General features: G+C 43.4%; 1 protein-coding gene across 1 annotated transcript in view; it reads left to right on the top strand.

The window, feature by feature from the left end:
- The first annotated feature begins 591 nt into the window (after window positions 1–591).
- Window positions 592–19,264, top strand: part of LOC144102402 (mortality factor 4-like protein 1) — a 62,918-nt gene continuing 44,245 nt past the window's right edge. The window contains exons 1-5 of the mRNA XM_077635685.1: window positions 592–667; window positions 1,165–1,211; window positions 1,304–1,371; window positions 6,897–6,983; window positions 15,172–15,269. Of these exons, the coding sequence (XP_077491811.1) occupies window positions 640–667; window positions 1,165–1,211; window positions 1,304–1,371; window positions 6,897–6,983; window positions 15,172–15,269 (328 nt within the window). The 5' untranslated portion in view covers window positions 592–639. The remainder of the gene's footprint in view (window positions 668–1,164; window positions 1,212–1,303; window positions 1,372–6,896; window positions 6,984–15,171; window positions 15,270–19,264) is intronic.

Genomic DNA, 19,264 nt, shown 5'->3' with positions numbered 1-19,264 from the left:
AAGGAGAATGGACGACTGGCACAAGGTTAAGCATGAGAGTATTTAATGCGGCTTTGCTGGCACAGCCACTTGTGGAATTTCACAGCATATCTAGTCATATACATGGCCGTTTTGAAGTTGCCTGTTCACGCGCAATAAAGTTTATTTGCGTAAGCTATAAGGGACTCATGTTTTCTTATTTCTGGATCGTCGTCATCGTGATCAACCTATATTTATGTCCACTGCAGCACGGAGGCCTCGCCCAGCGATCTCCCAATCACCCCTGTCTGGAAGATACTATACTCTAAAGATTTCAGGTACTAACTACCATCTAACGCCTTTGAATATGCCATCAGAGGGCTTCACTGTTTTTCACTTCGTGCTTGACAATGGCTCTCTGGATCCCCGGGTTTTTCAAAAGTATTGCCAAGAATCTCGTGGCCAATTTTTGTACTATTTCTTAGAAGCTACAATACAACAGCAGAGTACTAATATAAGCGCTGAATTCGTGGGCTCATAAACTGAGTACAAAAATTTAAATTAAAAATCTACTGATTTCTACTGATTTTTCGCGAAAAAATTTACTACTATTTTTTTATGTGTCGTGGCAACACTGGTTGGTGATCAGCGATACGGCGTGAGTCGGTTTTGCCGTAAGTCATGGACCTGACAAGTCGGTTTCAGGAAGGTAAGACGACGAACTATTCATTACTGTATGGCTGCATATGACCTCGTGAGTTGATTTAGCTTTGCGCTAATTATTGGAGTTATAATGAATGTTCTCACGTGGCTTAGGTTGCGAGAAAGGGAACCGCTGTTTAGGCTTAGTAAGCATGGCGGCAGCATTGTGTCAGTTTACAGAATTGCGAACTGCTTTTACAAAGCTGTGATGCGCCCAGAACGGGTTATGATCCCGATCAGAATGATTTTATTGTTCTGCTTTAACCCGCCGCGGTGGCTTTTTGGCTTTGGCGATTGGCGGCGGAGCCCCGAGGACACGGGAAATCCCAGACGCGACGGCTGCATTTCGATGGAGGTGAAATACAAAATACGCCTGTCTGTTGTGCGATGTCAGCCCACGTTAAAAAGGCCCGGGTGGTTGATATTAATCAGAAATACACTACGGTGGCGTTAGAGCCCGCGATATGCTGAGCGCAATAATGGAGACAATTGCTTGTTCTCTAGATGAAAAGGTCCTGTGTTTCGACGGGCCGCTCATCTATGAAGCCAAGGTGAGCACTCTTGTAATTTCTTCATGCATTCAGTCACTAGGTATTTTATGGTGCGGCACTCTCGCCCATCTATCCGCCCACTTCTTTTCCAGTGCCTCAAGGTTCGTTTTAGAAACAAGAAAGCCCAGTACTTTGTCCACTACATAGGATGGAACAAGCGGTAAGATATCACTCTTTGAGTGCCTTGGTCAGCTCGTCCTGCACATGGCCTCCGTTTCTGCTCCTTTGCTGTTGCAATGGTTTTGCACTTACATAATGTGTCACAATCACAAATACATATGGAATGGCATGACTGGCTGAACTTTTAAATGAGTATAGACTCTTAGTGGTTTTTTTTTTCATCTGTACAATGATGCGGAAGTCACTATTATGCATGATTCACCATGTGGTATTTTCTTACAAAGGCTAACTAAATAATAATCATTTCTGTAATGCTGTTTTGGTTTCAGTTTCAATATCCAAACAATGGTTGAGACATCAAAGTTTGGTTATATATCACATGAGGCATGGACAAATGTCGATATAATCGCTGCTTCATTGTTTTAATTCACTGCAGTGCTGAAGCCAGCCTTCTTTAAGAGCCAATTTGACAAGGAATATAGAAGCAGGGATTATATTGCAGTTTTTTATGCCTCACGTGACCTATCATGACTCTTTGACATCACAGCCATTCGGCTGTTGAAACTGAAACCGGACCATCACGAGAAATTCGATTATGAATTATTGAGCGATTGTAGGAGAATACCACGCAGTAATCTGTATAATAATTCCTTACGCATTTTACAAACACGAAAACATGCACCCTAAGTTGGGTGTCTCTACTCCTTTGTTGTGTAGAACAGCGATTTGAAATATTGTCGCTATAGTCAGATACGAAAAGTCTGCAGTGAAGCTCCGCCCACTTTCAGGACCATCAAACAGAATTCCTCCATGACAAAAATGGAGACCGTTGTTAATGTTTTCCTTGTTACCTAAACGAGAAGCTAATCGCAACACGAAATTATGAGCACAAGAATTTTGATGTATGTGGCCTGTTTGATACAGTCAAACCTTAAAAAGATGATTTTATTCACTGTTGTAATTGGTTGCTGGAGTTACTCAGGACGGTGTGGATGGTGGTGGTGTGAATGTACAGGCGGGATTAGCCTTTCTGTGGGCTGTCACCAGTTGCTCCGTCTAGGTCACTGATTTTAATGATTGTCTGACTACCACTGTTCATTAAGTCCAGTGTCCTCTAAAAACTTCAAGAGTGGCTGTGACACTGATTGCCACTCAGTTCGGGAGTGCTCAGAGTGCACAAAGTGAAAGACGTCCAGGGCAGCGTTCAATCACCTCAGCTTTTCCAGGAGAGTCTCATGTTTGGCACAAGAACGTGGCAACAATAAAATAAAATAGGTCACATTACCCACAACATCACAGTATGCACATAAGGGAAGTGGTGTGGTGAATATTGTGCATCCTTACCGGTGTAAGGCAGAGTTCGTGCATAGTCGATTCAAGAGAGTAGCTCTGTCGCGAGACAAGCCTTGTGTAACACAAGAGAGGTACAAAGGTGGCCGAAGTGCAGAAAAGTGTTGCCCTACTGCCTGCCTTGCGAAATTCTCATCCTTTGGGAGAGCCACTGAAGATGGATAAGACCAGGTTTCTTGGGCTAAAGGTCTGCCGCTGTGTTACCAGCAATGCCAATGAGAGCTACTGGAAGCAAAATGTAAATTTTTTAAACTTTAGCTTCCTCAGCCAGGTTTGAGACCAGAGGCTATTAGTGGGAGTCCCTCATTGCAGGTGCACTAGTGCAGACTTGGAGTTTGACAGAATGACTACTGTCTGTGGTTTGCAGAAAGACAGACATTTGGGGTTCCTTGTAATAGGCAGTGATTCAGCCATAGTGGATGACACTACTCTTTGCAGGCGCCCAGCCCAAGACATCACAGCACTACAAATGAGACCTAGCAGGACTGTGCATGCCTGCTCAAAGAGCCATCAGCGTGGACTTGCAGGTGGCCACTGTAGATGCTGTTTAGGTGTTCAAGAACCAAGGATCTTACTTCTGCCAAAGGCAGCGATCATCTTGTGCATAAGCCAGGGATGTTGAGGTGGCAGTGAATGTCATCATAAAACTATGGCAGGTTCTGCTGGCACCTTTGTCATGTGGGTGACCAACCCACTGTGCTTAGGGTATGAAGGGCTGAAAAGAAGTGACTTTGCATTCTAGCTAGTAGCTGACAGAGCCAGACATGACCTGTCTAGGTCTCTTCAAGGCGAAGTAATTGTAGAAGCAGTTTTTGGAGACCTGCAGACGTAAGGGAAGGCAATGGCCTTCTTCTAAGACCCTGCTAGAGGAAGCCTAGTGTGGAACCCCCAGCTCAGTCTTCAGGCATTTTCTGTGGGTAACCTCAAGGCACTTATACTGGCTGTCTCGTGGCAACTGAAAAAGGCAGCGAGTAACGAGTTCTGCTGGTCCCAGCTGCTGAGTGCAGCTTTAACATTGCTGAAGGACCACTGCACTGTGTCGCACCTGCTAAATGTTTCAGTGCATTTAGCGTTGGTCATCATCATCAGCCTCACTACATCTACTGCAGGGCAAAGGCCTCTCCCATGTCTCTCCAACTAACCCAGTCCTTTGCCAGCTGCACCCACCCTATGCCTGCGAACTTCTTAATCTCATCCGCCCGTCTAACCTTCTGCCGCCCCCTGCTACGCTTGCCTTCTCTTGGAATCCACTCCGTTACCCTTAAGGACCAGCGGTTGTGCTACCTTCACATCACATGCCCTGCCCAAGCCCATTTCTTCCTCTTGATTTTGACTAGGATGTCATTAACCTGCATTTGTTCCTTCAAACACTCTGCCCGCTTCTGGTCTCTTACCGTTACACCTATCATTTTTCTTTCCATGGCTCGCTGCATTGTCCTTAACTTAAGCTGAACTATTTTCATTACCCTCCACATTTCTGCCCTGTAGGCGAGTGCTGGCAAGATACAGCAGTTGTACACTTTTATCTTGAGGGATATTAGTAATCTGCTATTCATGATCGGAGAGAACCTGCCATATGCGCTCCACCCCATTCTTATATTTCTAGTTATCTCGTGAGTGACTCAGCAAGGCAATGTAATCGCAGTGAATCACAGATTATTTAGGTATTTTTCATTAACTTTTAGTTAAAACCTCAACTGTTCCCAATTCAGCCCTCGGAGTACCTCCTGTAAACAGGCGGTGAATAGCATTTGCGAGATCGTATCTCCTTGCTTGATGTCCTTCCTTATTGGAATTTTATTGCTGACTTTATGGAGGACTATGGTAGCTGTGCAGTTGCTATAGGTATCTTCCAGTATTTTCACATAAGGCTCTTCTACACCGATTCCACAATGCCTCTTTGACAGCTGAGGTTTCCACTGAGTCTAACACTTTCTCGTAATGAATGAAGGCTATATATAGTGGTTGGTTATATTCTGTGCATTTCTCTATCACCTGAGTGATAGTGTGAATATGATCTATTGATTATCCTTTACGAAAGCCTGCTTGATCATTTGGTTGATAAAGTCTAAGGTTTTCCTTACTCTATTAGCGATTACCTTAGTAAATACCTTGTAGGCAATGGACAGTAAGCTGATCGGTCTGTAATTTTTCAAGTCCTTGGTGTCTCCTTTCTTATGAATTAAGATAATGTTTGTGTTCTTCCAAGCTTCTGGTACGGTTGTGATAAGGCATTGCGTATACAAGGTGGCTAGTTTTTATAGCACAATTTTCCCTCCGTTCTTCAACAGATCTGCTGTTACCCGATCTTCACCAGCTGCTTTTCCCCTTTGCACTGCTTCTAAGGCTTTCTTCACTTCCTCTTTCGTTACTGGCGGGATGACGCATTGCTATGCACTACTGTCTCTCTCTTTAGTGCTCTGATTACATTCACTACTGTAGAGATTTGTGTAGAACTCTTTGGCTACTTTATCTTATCGATATTGCTAATGACATTGCCCTCCTTGTCTTTTAACACATACATCTGATTTTTACCAATGCCTAGTTTCCTCTTCACCGTTTTCAGGCTAGCTCCGTTCTTTAGAGCATGCTCGATCCTCTCCATATTGAACTTCTTTATGTCGGCTACCTTGAGCTTATTTATTGACCTCGATAGCTCTGCTAGTTCTATCCTGTCTGTATTGATATATGCCCTCATGCTTTGGCATTTCTTAATCAGATCTTTCGTCTCCTGAGCTAGCTTGCCAGTATCCTGTCGAACTGTCCTACCGCCTACATCTGCTGAGCACTCCGTAATGATAACTGTCAGATTATCGTTCATTGTATAATAGTATTCCTCAGTTAAGGCTGAATATCTGTTCTGCTGCGATATTCTGAATTCCTCTATTTTCTTTCTGATCGCTAACTGGTTAATGACCTTCTTCTTGACTAGCTTCTTTCGTTCCCTCCTCAAGTCTAAGCTCATTCGAGACCTTACCATTCTATGGTCGCTACAGCGCACCTTTCCGAGGACGACCACATCCTGAACGATGCCAGGTTGAGCGCACAGTATGAAGTCGATTTCATTTTTAGTCTCATCATTGGGGCTCTTCCAGGTCCACTTCCTGTTCTCTCGTTTGCAGAAGGTATTCATGATCCGTAAATTATTTCTATCTGCAAATTCTACTAATAACTCTCCCCTGCTATTCCTAGAACCTATGCCATAGTTGCTTACCTCCTGGCCACCAGCCTGCTTCTTACCCACTTTCGCACTGAAGTCACCCATCAGTGCAGTGGACTGTGATTTTACTTTGCTCATTGCCAATTCCACGTCTTCATAAAAACTCAACGGTATGGTCATCACAGCTGGATGTATGCGCATAGGTCTACACCACCTTCAGCTTGTACCTCCTGTTGAGCCTAATTACGATAGCTGCCACTCTTGTTAATACTATATAACTGCTCTATGTTGCCAGCTATATCCTGATTAATGAGGAATCCCACACCTAGTTCTCGTCTATCCACTAATCCGTGATAGCACAGTATGTGCTCGTCCTTCTGTACTATATACGCCTCACTTGTCCTAGCTTCACTGAGCCCTATGACATCCCATTAAATCCCGCTATTTCCTCAAACAGCACTGCTAGGCTATCCTTACTGGATGAGGTTCTAGCGTTGAACGTTCAGGTTCTAGTGGCGGCCTGTCCGGAGCCAGAAATTCTTAGCACCCTCCACTGCGTCACTGGTCTGACCACCGCTTTGGCCAGTTGTTACGCAGCCGCTGAGGGCTGAGGGTTAATTGGTTTGATCATAGAAGGTTGTGGCCAAGTACTACACTAGGGTGGCCAAATCCTGTTCTGGTGAGGGAGTGCGTTGTCAGTTCTGGTCACCGAGCTCAGGCTGCACCACAGGGCCCGATTAATCTGGGCTCCTTGCATATTAGGTCTAAATGCATGCAGTGATGTCTTTGTCCTGAGAACAGCACAAAGCAGGGCTTCTCTATTGAAAGGGAGAGGCTTAACGTGGCCAAGTGTCCATACACTGCTGCAAATGTCGATTTGCACTGATGACATCTGCATGTGGGTATCCGGTTACCAGCATAAGCATCTAGCGGTGACAGCACAGAAGGCTCTTTCTGCAATACAGGACGCAATGGAGTGTGGCCAGTGTTACCAACTGCTGTTTTTAAGTTGTATCATACTATAGCATTTATTCTCTTTTGTTTATTTGATGCAGTTGGGACGAGTGGATTCCGGAGAGCAGGATGCTTAAATATGACGACATCAACCTCCAGAAGAAAAAAGAGCTTGACGAGGCTTATAAGTGAGTTTTTTTTTCATTATTCTTTCTTTGAATGCCTGCATGTGAAGGAATGTATATCAATCACCATGTTCATCATGTATCTTGCAGCTGCAGGATTTTTATGACTTTTCCAGCAGATGCTTGTGCATGTTTAATGTATTTGACATAATACTAAATGAGCATATCATGAACACAGGGAAAGCTGTTCCACATAATTCTCTCATATGCTCATTGCCTGAAAATGTAGGTTTTCTTCTGCTGCGCATCCATTGAAGCTATCATGGTCCTGCTGTCTAGTGTCTGAAAGTATGTCTTTCACTCCATAATGGAATTCAGGAGCTAAAGATAGTGTTTGGCCATTGAGGGGAAGTTTTGACTCTAGGTAGAATATGGCAGACTGTTGTTAATTTGAACTCTGTCAACTCTGCTATCAACACTTTACATGCATTAAAAATTTTGAACCCTGATTGCCCAAGTTTGAACTACTTAGTGTGATAAAAAAATTTGTCTAATTTGGTGCTTGCTTGTTTTCGACTTGTTCATTATTGTTTTTATGTATGCCCCTCTGCTTGGACCCAAGGGCCCGCCGTATGTACTAAATAAATAAAATAAATAGATATCCTTCAATTTAGAAATATTGAGAGCTGACTCTGGTCCTTGTTACTACTAATCATTTGCTTCAAAGTAGTTCTCTGTTCTGTTCCAAGAAGTGTGAACGCTGTTAACTTTTTAGGAACATGGCATGATGACATGTATTAAAAAGCTGCATCAACATGGAATGTCAAGATGTAGGCTTTCAGCCAATTAGAAGCCATGAAGTGGAGGAGAAAGCATAATTGCTTGGCTTAGATGTAGTAAAAGTCTCTCGAGGCTATTTTCATGAGCTTTAATGCTGGTGCTATTGTTTGCAGTTTAACAAAATCAAAGTTATTTACTACAAACGGTGTGGCTGTTACATGCTGGGGCAGTGGTGCCATCGAGTGAGATGCTCTGGACATGTATATGCAGCAATCCCCTAATAAAGGTCATCGGTACCCCAGAGGCATGGAGACTGTTCATGTTGAAGAATGTGCCTGGATGTGTCGCTGCTCCCTTCACTGTTGCTTTTGCACTGGCTACATGGCTTTTATTTAACGTAAATGGGAGATCCATAGGACTTGCTGTTGTAGCAACCAAGTTCCTCTTCACCTGATCATTGTGGTGTCAGACATTCTCTTGAGGCATTGAAAAATTATCATGGAAGTCCCACTGATTTCTTCAGCATTGTCAAACCACCAACTAAGTACCATACCAAAATTGCGAACTACCTTGTCTCCCTTCGGTTGGGGTCCATTTTGCTTCCTTCTGGTGTGCTGCTTAAAATCTGGTAGCAATTAGTAAGGAACCCTCTCTTCACCCTTGTAGAGGTTCAAAGGTTCAGCGCTGCTTTCATTGGCTGTAATACCTTCAGCTGAGATGGAGACCTTCTATTTGGGTGGGGTGCTCAGTGAAGCAGAGACAGCCATCTGGCGAGCCGGAGCTCTAGTCCTCCATCTGTTGTTTGCTTGAGGCCATCATTTTCAGTTCAAACTGCTGGTTCTGCTGAGCAGTTCTGTGCTGGATGAGAAGGCGATGTCCACACATGCTTAATGCCATTTCCTAGCACAAATTTTTGAAAAGATTGGCCAATAGGGGGCATGTTATTGTCTGTCACTATGCAGCTTGATGTCCAATACCTTGCGATAATGTCCTCAGGTGCTCTGCATTTTAAGCTGTGTCACTTGGCATGACAGAAACTTCGAGCCACCTTGATTTTGCATCTACAAGTGTGAGGAACAGTTTTTCTCAAGATGTCCAGTGTAATCCAGATTCATGAGTTCCCAGCATTCACTTGGCTCAGACACGGACACTGGTTCTGTATGTCAATGCTGGCTTTGGAGAGTCCTCTAGGCATAGTGCATTTTGTTGAGCACAGTTTTCTGTCTAAGCATCCATTCCAGGCCACCATTTTTTATTTTTTGAGTAAAGAAAATGGTGCAGTAACTGTCTCACTTCTCGGTGGACACCTCAACTGTGCCGTGAGGGAAGGGAGGAAGGAGAGAGTAAAAGAAGAGAAAAAGATAGGCCATAGTGGAGGGCGTCGGCCTCCCTTGATGCGTTTCATAAGCAGGCTCAAGGTGTGGTTCTGAGCTGGAGGTAGCACGATGGCTTGGCTTCTCCTGTACAAGAAATTCCTGTTCATGCTAAGCTTGTCACATCTTTTGCCAGTATGCTTGTAAAAACATACTGAGGATGCTTTGTGGCTATCCTTCTCTGCCTAATGCAACACTTGGCTGAGAGTTTAGTCACAGGTAGTGTACTGTTGCAGTTGCCTGGCTGCCACTGTTGGCTCTTTCAAGCTCAAGGTTGAGTTCACCAGCTCTGATGGCTGTGGTAGGTTAATGTGTAGCACTGTCAGTGGCAGCCTGCTGATAGAATCTGCGTTCCCATTTAGGCATCCTGGTCAGTGCTCATTGGTGTACATGTAAGTTCCAACTGTGATTCCTCGGCACTGGGTGTGTGAAGCAGTGATGGCTGGGGTTGCCGTTTCTGCAGCAAAGATGCTGATCTACGGCTTATTGCCCATGATTAGGACAGAGCTGCAGCACAGCAGGTAGCCTCTGAATCAGGTGATGTCAAAATATATGGCTTGTACCTCATTTCCAAGAGGCTTTGTTCTGCTTGCTTGAGTGCTTGAGATGAAAATGAGATTGGGAATTCCACATCCCCTATTCAATGTGAAAGCAGTGCAGCAACATCATATGGCAATGCATCTCAGACTAATAGACATTGTCATAATGTGCCAACAGCCTTGTTTCCACAATGGCTTGTTCGCTTTGGATGAAGGCTCTTCGTTTATCTATTCAACTCAAGTATGCATGTAACGATGCTTACAAGGGTGCTAGTAGTGTAGACATGTTCAGCAGACATTTCCGTAACTACTAGAGAAGTACACTGTAGGATCTCATGTTGCCGACATCATCAGGCTTGGGTGCTTCAATGATGGCTTCTCTGTATTTTCTCATTGGTTGAAGTCTAGCTTTATTTATAGATCTCATGCCCCCAAAGTAAAAAGTGATTAAACAAGGTTACGGCTTAGTTAAAACATTCGGTGAGAGCTATCATCGGTGGCAGTTGGCAGCTTGCAAAGTTCTGTAGGCCAGCTTAACCGCAAAACTTTTTTCCAACAAAACATCGTTGACACACTTGTTTGCACTCCCTGCTATTTATTTTATTTTATTCAAGTACCTGCAGCAGCACAAGGGCATTATTGCAGGGGGGACAATGTACAAAAACATATGCTTGAAAATGAGGTGGTAATAGTAAAACATACACCATACAAAAAAAAGAAAAATGCTACACTGAAAAGTGAGCAAAAAACAGTAGGCTTGCAGGCACCATAGTAAAAAATTACATTGGGCAATAAATATCCTTGGGAAGCTTATTCCAGTGAGCGGAAGTACGCAAAAAAAATTAATTGCAGAAAACATCGGTGCGGCAGCACATTTCAAGAACTTTCAGCTCGTGTTCAGATCGTTTAGAGATGGGGGAAGGTGAAATGTAGAAGTGCTTGTTTATTCCTGTGAGACTGGAGCAGAAAAAGTTCTAATCTTGCGGCTAATTGGTAGTGAGCTAGCGTTTTCCAGCTGAGGTTTTCTTTGAATAATGTAATACTGTCGCTGAAGTTATAGTTTCCGGAAGCAAATCTGCCAGCGCGGTTTTGGATTCACTCAAGTTTTTCTATAAGATAAGAGGTTTGAGGAACCCATGCTTCACAAGCGTACTCACGTATTGGGCAAAAATTTTTTTTGTAAAGCTGTTGCATTACTTTTTTGGGGGCATTATAAAAAACGCGTCCAATGAGGATAAGGGTTCTAGATGATATTAAGGTCGACTATTACGTATAACTATTCCATGTTAAGTTTTCTGAGAAATAGACTTCAAAATATTTGCAATGATTAACCTTTTCAAGAGGTGGTCCATTCAAATTATAGTCTGATATTACCTGAAGATATCACCGGAAGATTTTTTTGGTTAAATGATATGATTTGACATTAAGCACAGTTCACTGACATGTCTCATTTTGTGCACCAACCATGAATTGTATTTAAAAATCATTCTGTAGGCTGGTGACTACACAGTCATTTTTAAAATTCTTGTAAATGGCTTAGTGGTCTGCATATAATCGAGCTTTGCACTTAAGACCTTTTACAATACAATTGATAAAAATTAAAAATAAGAAAGGCCTCAAAACAGACCCTTGAGGCACTCCAGAAGTAACGGTGACATGCATTGACTTAGATCTGTAGATGAAAACATGCTGTGTTCGCCCGGACAAGTACTTTCTAATCCATGCGACTGTGGCAAGATGTATAGAGACAAGATAAATAATGCAAAAGCAAGGCATGAGGAATGATAGCGAAGGCTTTCTGAAAATCTAAAAATATGCTGTCTACCTGAAATCCAGTGTCGAAAGAATAAAACAGATCGTGGCAGAATACCACCAGCTGAGTCGTGTATGACAAGCCAGGTCTAAATCCATGTTGTGCGTTTGAAAACAAATGATTATTTTCAAGGTGTTTCATCACAGCACTGCAGATAATGCGTTCAATTGTTTTGCAGCATGTGCACATAAGAGAGATGGGCCTGTAGTTTTGTACTTATTTTTGGGACCACTTTTATGAATAGGAATGACATCTGCTACTTTCCACTGTGCAGGTAATGAATTGCTGCATAATGATTTGTTAAAGAAGACGACTAAGAAGTGCACTATTCCCTCAGAGCAAGATTTTATTACCTGGGATGGGATGTCATCAGGACCTGCAGGAGATTTATTTTTTCGATTAAAAAGCTGTTTGAGAACACCATTATACATGGCCCACAAAAAAGGTTAGCGGGAGGAGAGATGCGTCTGTCCCGAACATTTTTTTCCTCTTTGGAAAGGACAGGACGGATGCCCTCTAATCTGCATGAACCTGAACTCTGAACGGTTGCCATCTGCTTTCGAGATCGCTCAAAGAGGTCAGTTTTTGAATGGGTTCAGTGGTGCCTTCCACTCACCATTACCTGTCTCTAGCTTATTCTCAGTAAATAAAAAAGTAAACAAGTTATTCTTGTTACACGAGTTTCAAAGACATTGCAATGAACAGTGACTTGCTCCTCATGCACTACTGCTATAATGTGACAGCGTTAAGGCTCCCTTTCTGCGGAAAATTCAGTGGTGGCAAAGAGAGTGAAAAACTCCTGGAGATGCAACCTAGGTGGGCCACCTAGATCATAGGATGCTGTGGCATCATCACAACCTGCCCTACCTGGTTTGTGAGCAAACTGACCACCATGACAGGTGGCAGTAAATTAATGAACAGTCGTGAGATGTTGCTCGGTGCATCTACCTGGAAAGCACAAGCCCCACCAGTGGCAGCACCTGCCATCGCAAGGCATCGCTTAACCACTATGCCAAGAGCGGTATCAGGGCTTCCAGGGATCTGTGGATGCAAAGTTGTTAATGAGCAATTCTGCATATATGTTATCACATCATACCCTTAAGGCAGAGCATAGGTGTCCCCTCCAATTTTTTGTTTCCAGAGCAGGTGGTGGTAACGCAGTCTGTGAATGAGGGTGAAAGGAAAAAAATCTTTGCATGGAAGTTGACTTGAAAAATTTTGCAAGTTATCCATTCTCACGCGACATTGGCGGCTAAAAGCTAACGCTTCCTGCTGTCTTGCTGTTGCGAGGCTCTCCTAGCATGAACCTCATCTCAGACAGCAGTTGAAGGCGTCTTCGCATTGTAACCGGTGCAGCTCTCACTGCTACACAGCCTTTGTAGCCCACTGTATCTTGGCTGTGGTGATGCAGTGCTGTCCGAGAGGCTGCCACCGCTTTTTGTTCCGCTGCTGCATGGGCCTCTGGTGAATGGAGGTGGGTTTGTGGGGGCAAAGTTTTATGTGACGCGCCACAAGTAATAATACACTACTTGTATTCGAATGCAGCTTTTTGTAATTTATCGATAACTTTTTCAAGTGGTAACGTTCCAGCTAATCAGTTACTTTTTTTTCCAAAACAAGTTGTAACCAACGGCACAGCTTTAAGAACTTCAGCCTGATGGCAAGCACTGGTGCTAGCAGAGTTTCCTCTGTGATAGAGTGAGAACGGACTACGGAGAAGCATCAAACACAATCATGTCCAGACAACAACTGGGTCACCGCCGTCTTTTATGGCAGTTATTGTCCCAAGAAATACTATTATGTGACCTCTATGTAGAGACCCTCCGTCCTGCCATGGTGCTATAACTTGTCTCCTACTACAGCCAATGCGGTAGCTTCCACACAGAGTACAAAGGGGGGGATATAGCTCAAGAACAAGCATTCAGGAAGGATTTTGTTGAAACTAGCACTACTGCAATAGTGTGTTGCATTATCAGATGGGAAAGTATGTGGACTACATGGTCTTTACACATACAAGACACAGACACAGCACTGCATATATGTCTTTTCTTCCTTGCCCTTCTTGCAATTTTATTGCATGGTCCTTTTGCAGCTCACTTGTTTTACGTTCTGCCACCTCTTCTGTTCTCATGATCTCAAGAGCGTTCTCTTGAGTGAGGTTCTTTTAACAGTCGCTACTGTACAACTTTTTCATGGACCCCACACACGGGATAGTTTCTCAGTATGCAATTGAAAGCTGTTTCTAAGTTGCAGTGTTCTGCCATTTGTGGGAGTTCAGCGATGTACACCACAGTGGTTTTGTTCTCAAGCTGTTCTATTTTGAAGTGAAAACTTTCAGCAATTTTGGGCTGAGGTGGACTAAAGTGGTGGTTAAGGGTTACCATTACTTCCTTCATCTACTTTGTTTTTATGGGGGCTAGCAAATTGCGGATAATATCCGCTCCTTTCTTTTTCATCATCCTTCATGCTGTTGAATTAAAGAACTTGTCTGGCTGTTTTAATTCTTCACTGTGATCATGGCTCCTTGTTGTTGTACTTTTCTGCATTACCAAGCATCGCCATGTTTGCACTGCAGTGAATCGTATTTCAATTCACCCGGTGGCTAAAGCCACCGCGATGGCTCAGTGATTGTGGCGCTCAGCTGCTGATCCGAAAGACACGTGTTCAATCCCAGCTGTGATGGTCGCATTTCGATGGCAGCGAAATGCTTGGGGCCCATGTACTGTGCAATGTCAGTACACATTAAAGAGACCCTCATGGTCGAAATTATCCAAAGCCCTCCAACATTGCGTCCCTCATAGCTTGAGTCACTTCATAAAACCAAAACCAGTCAAAGCCGACTCGGCGCAGAGCACCGAGGGGGTCACTTGATGTGCTTTTCCCGTACAGCCAGTAGGGTTGCTGTGCAAAGTGGCTGCTTCTGTGAAGGGTGCCTAGCAGGTCACTTCATGTGCTTCTCTCAGTGGATGGGAACCGCTGGTTGTTGCACATCGATGACACCGACCAGTGAGTGCGAATTGAACTCACTAACTGAAAAAGCACGGAAAATGAGGGACTGGTCCCAGACAGCCAGTCCACTAATCATCATCTTTTCTGACTGTCAATTTTCTTTGTACTGCTCGCTTGCTTGCTGTGAAATAATTCTGAGTATTCCCTGAAGTATCACTGTGCGATTTTTCAGTTGATAACGGCTAACAAGAAGACTTTTTTGACATGAAAGCAAGGTTGACTTTCTTGCCAAAATCATAGATTCCTGTCTGCTGTCTTCTGACACTACTGGTCTTTTGGCGCATTGTAGACATAAGCACGTCACGGTATTGGTTGTGTTTGCATGATCGCCAGTGTGCATGGTTTGTGATTACTGGTCATTTACCGGTTGCCTAAAAGAAATATCTCGTTATACTCGGATTTTTTTGGCAGGTTGTGGACAGTGTGTTTGCAAAATTGTTTAACAACCTTGAAAAACACGCAATACACAATAATTTTTTCCCTCTCCATCAATGAACTTTTATTATTCAAACATGCACGATTTTGACCTCATTGTGATTTGTTCTTTGCATATTTGTGTGTATACTCATGCCTTTGCTTTCATAGAGTGGGCAACACTTAGCCACAGCTAGGTTCACACTGGTCAGTATTAGTCTGGTCTCTTCAAACACCCACTCCGGGTGCAAAACGTTTCATTGTGGAGGAGCAGTGGAGAGTTAAAATTTGCTGTCATAAGAGTGCTCTGTTCATACTTTCAGGGGAATGAAAAAAAAAAAACCTGAACCTGAACCAGAGGAAGAAAAAGACTTGGACGACTCCTCAGTTTCTTCTGAAGAAAAGCCTCAAAAGAAGAAAGGTGTGTACTTTTTTTTGCTAATTGACACAGCCTATTGTGAAGAGTGACAGCACTGCAGAATTTTCTGTCCTGCATTATGAACTCCATTACTTCCTTAATTAAAAATCATGAAAAGCTGAATACTATACAGGGAATTGTACATAACATGAGCTGGGGATTTAAGCAAAATTGGGATGTGTTTGGGCAGTGAAACCTAAACAGCTGTGTTGGCAGTCATTTAAACCAACCAAAAATGTCTTGAATTTATGCTAGTGTAGTAATTACTGAAAACCAAGTACTTTTCGAATGTTTGGGTATATGAGAGGTGACAGTTAAAAAGTTGCACCAGGAAAACCACGAATGCTGTAATTTTAATGACTCAGCTTTATTGTAAAAGTTTTCTGTGTGCTGTGAACAAAGCATATGTACTCCAACTTAACTATGGTAGGAGTGTTTGTTTTGAACATACTGCACCTGACAGTGATCCCCTGTGAGCAATTGACACAGTGCAGCAAATTTAGCATTAGCGCTGTCTGTATCAGTGTATGCAAGTGGCTATAGGCACTGTGCGCATCCAACTCCGGACCGACGCGTGCGCCGCCGCTAGTGGCACGCGCATCCAGAGTGAGAAGGAGGTGCGCATTCAGAAAGACGGCGACACAAACTCGCTGGATTGGCAGCGAGTGAATCAGAATATTGCGGTACACCAGTGAGGCTATTTCAAGCACCAATGAACTTTGTAAAGAGTGCAAGGAATTGCTGTGCTGTTGGCTGCAATAGCACTGACTGCAATTCACCCGGGACCCAGTTTTCCGTGCATCTTCTCAACCGAAAACTGAGACAGAAACATTGTTTTCATTCTAGGATGAAGGTCCAGCTTTTACTTCCATTACAGTTCCATATCGCACAGCTGGCCCTGTGAAATATCTCATGAAGATAAGAGATCTCTCTCTTCTGACGTTTGGGGTAGGCAGGAATGTGTGCCTGACAAAAATAAAAGCATTGTGTACTGCGCTTGGTAATGAATCGCATTCAGGCGCTTCTACTGAGCACAATATGTGCCCCTTACCATGCGGCTGCTAAAAAACACTTTTTTGCCTTTTTGTTTCTAAGCAGCGCATAGTTTCGTGAGTGTCGTTTACAAATTCGGCTTTCAGATAAAAGTGACAGGGGGATGCAGGATGCTTGTAGTTGTCACGCGACATGCTACTGGATATTATGTCACGTCATGCCACAGATTATACCACTGATTATATAATTAATCTATGATTAATTGTTAGTTTAAGACTGCCCACCTTAGTTGTAGCTATGTGCTGAATATTTTCTTCTTTCCAGTGAACTCTGTTCTGGGTGCTTACAGAGAGCTCTGCCGTGTTCTTTGGAGCTACTATATTGTTTTTGATAATTTTTGCTTCTGCATCTGACAGACTCAGACATAATCAGAGGATACATTACACAAACTTATACAAAGTACACAAAAATTTGAGAAAAATGCAGTTTCTTTCGTATCAAAGTTCAGCCGTTCGGCTGTGTCTCCTAGCCAGGGCAAGCCCCTTTCAAACAGTTCTACTGTGCCTCCTTGATTGTTTTTGCTAGTAGGAAGGTCTTTGCACTCTCCGAATTATTCGACTCGCAAGAGGTGATTCAGGCAGTAGTACTCAATATGCCTCCAAAATGGTTGAGCACATACTCCATCTTCACTGGCTTTGCAGTTCCAAAAAACAACGAACATGCGGCACACCACCCACAAATATACCTTAGGACCATCACTGTTTGCCAAATACTTAGCATGCATTGTAGGATGCCATGAGATAAATTAACCTCACACACATGAAATGTAAAGGCTTGTCACTGCTGAGGAGAACAGGATTTCATAATGGCTTTTAATACATTCCAGTTTATCTGATTTGGCCACCTTTAAAATTTTGGGTACTCTTTCCTGCAGCTTGGTCTCTCCACTCCAAAAAGCTACCAAAGCAGCATCATGTTTTCATTTTCCTGCAATGCCTGCCCTGCAACTGCAGGTTGCTTCGACCAGGTTCCTGGTCGGTGACAGCTGTGTAAGAAAGAGGAAATGTTAAAACTTGCGTAAGCGAACAAACGAATATTCCTTCGAGTTGATTGATTTTGAGGGTGCAGAGAAGCATGTATGCGCGATGCACTGGGCTGACACTCCACGCCCGTCTTCCACCAAAATTGCTTTCACATCGTGAACACGGGAGCATTAAAAAAGCTTGATTCTTTTAGCCGAGTATTCTCTTCAAAATGAACTTGTCAGCCCAAAGGCAGACAGAACCCAGCTTCTATAAGCAGCGGCACGCAGGCGCCTGCTGATATACAGTCATGGAAAATTGTCTGCTACGGTGCGCAGCCATCTAACTCGGGATGTCAAATTAACCGTTGGTGGCATTGAACATAGCGCCACCGGTGGAGGTGCCTGGCGAGTGCACGGTGCCTATAATCATATGTTTCTTCCTTTTATGTGCTTTTTTAGAGTACCAAAGAAAAATAACAGTCAGAGTGTCTTTTCTTTATTAGTTTGGCTGTTGATGACTTTTTCTAGTCGAAACTTTTTATGTTTCTTCTGTGGCTGGTATAGACATTTCTAATGATGGCTCCCTGGGCGTCGTCACGTTGCTCACCGAGCTGTTGTACGCACCCAGACCTATACTTCGTTCCATATATCCCGTTCCATATATGAATGGTACGGAAGTAGTCCGGATGGGAAGAATAAAGAGAGGTGTGTTACTCCGCGCTTGTTCTGTGCTGGAGTGGTCTATAGCACGAGAAAGCGAGTTTTGTCAGCAATAACGGTGCATTTAATCAAGATCATGACAAATGTGTCATGTGGTAAGCCTAAAAGGAAAGCATTTACTATCTTTTGCTCAACACAAATGACAGTGTTGCACATGATGTTTGAAAGGAGTATGGTGCGATGGAAGCGGAAGTGGAACTGGTTCTATGAAGTTGTGTAAGTTAAAAATTTCAGCGATTAAAAGATGATGTTTCTAGGCTAATAAAGAACATTAGAGTGAGTCAAGCTTTAAGTGAGCCATTGCCAGAGTGTTACTGAATAGTGTGGGGGGAGTGGAGCCAGTTTGGAGGCAGCATTTGCAAAACATAGGTGAGTAGCTCATTCACTGCAGTTGTGATGCGCCACGTTCTGGTGAGGTCATACACAATACTTGTGGGACATATCTGCAGCTCCATGTTCATTTCTTCATCAGTTGATGGCAGACTCACAGCTCCACACTATGCTGAACTCGAGGCCTCACTAGCTACCTATAGTGAGGTAGTGTGTTCATTTTCCATGTGCCACTGAATTTATATAGGCAAACAGGATCACATGGTTCCAAAGCATTCATGCACTATGGGGAAGCCGATGCCTCAGTGCCATTTAGAACTCAGCTACTGCTGAGAGCCTTGCTCAGTTTACTCTTTCAGTTTGAGAGCTTTCTTTTTGTGCAGGGTAATTGTTTTAATAAAAATAATTTATCTTGCCAGATCACAATCTTCAGTTTTGGCAGTTTTTTTAATGTCGAGAAGATGGTTCCAGTGACTGGTGACATCTCCAGCCTACAGCACCATCACACTCAGACAATGGGTATTCTGTTCAAATAAGTCTCAATACAGACAGATTAGAAGTTCCAAGCTTGTTCACACTTGCTGCGATAGAATCTAGTCTTCAATGAAACTTTAGTTCAACAGCCAAAAATACACACGTAGAATAACCGCCCATTTCCATTGCAGTGTCAGCCAATGGCTTCTGCAGGCTAGACTGGCAGCTTTTTCTCCTAACATGGATGCTTTGGAAAGAGGCATAACAGACCTACGACTGCTATCTGCATCTCGCATGGCACCTCGGGTGGCACACTCTCAGGAGTATCTTGTGCTTTGTAGAGGTCAAATCACTGAAGTGTAAACCACCTTCTCGAGCTAGTTTTATTGTTAGGTGTAGTAAGAGTGCTTTTTTGACACAAACAGTTTTGCTAAAAAGTGTGTTGTCAGTGTCAGTG

The sequence above is a fragment of the Amblyomma americanum genome, chromosome 1 (assembly GCF_052857255.1).
Source record: "Amblyomma americanum isolate KBUSLIRL-KWMA chromosome 1, ASM5285725v1, whole genome shotgun sequence".
Taxonomy (NCBI): domain Eukaryota; kingdom Metazoa; phylum Arthropoda; class Arachnida; order Ixodida; family Ixodidae; genus Amblyomma; species Amblyomma americanum.
Note: the sequence above shows the minus strand (reverse complement) of the source record. Positions and strands in the feature narration are given on the sequence as shown.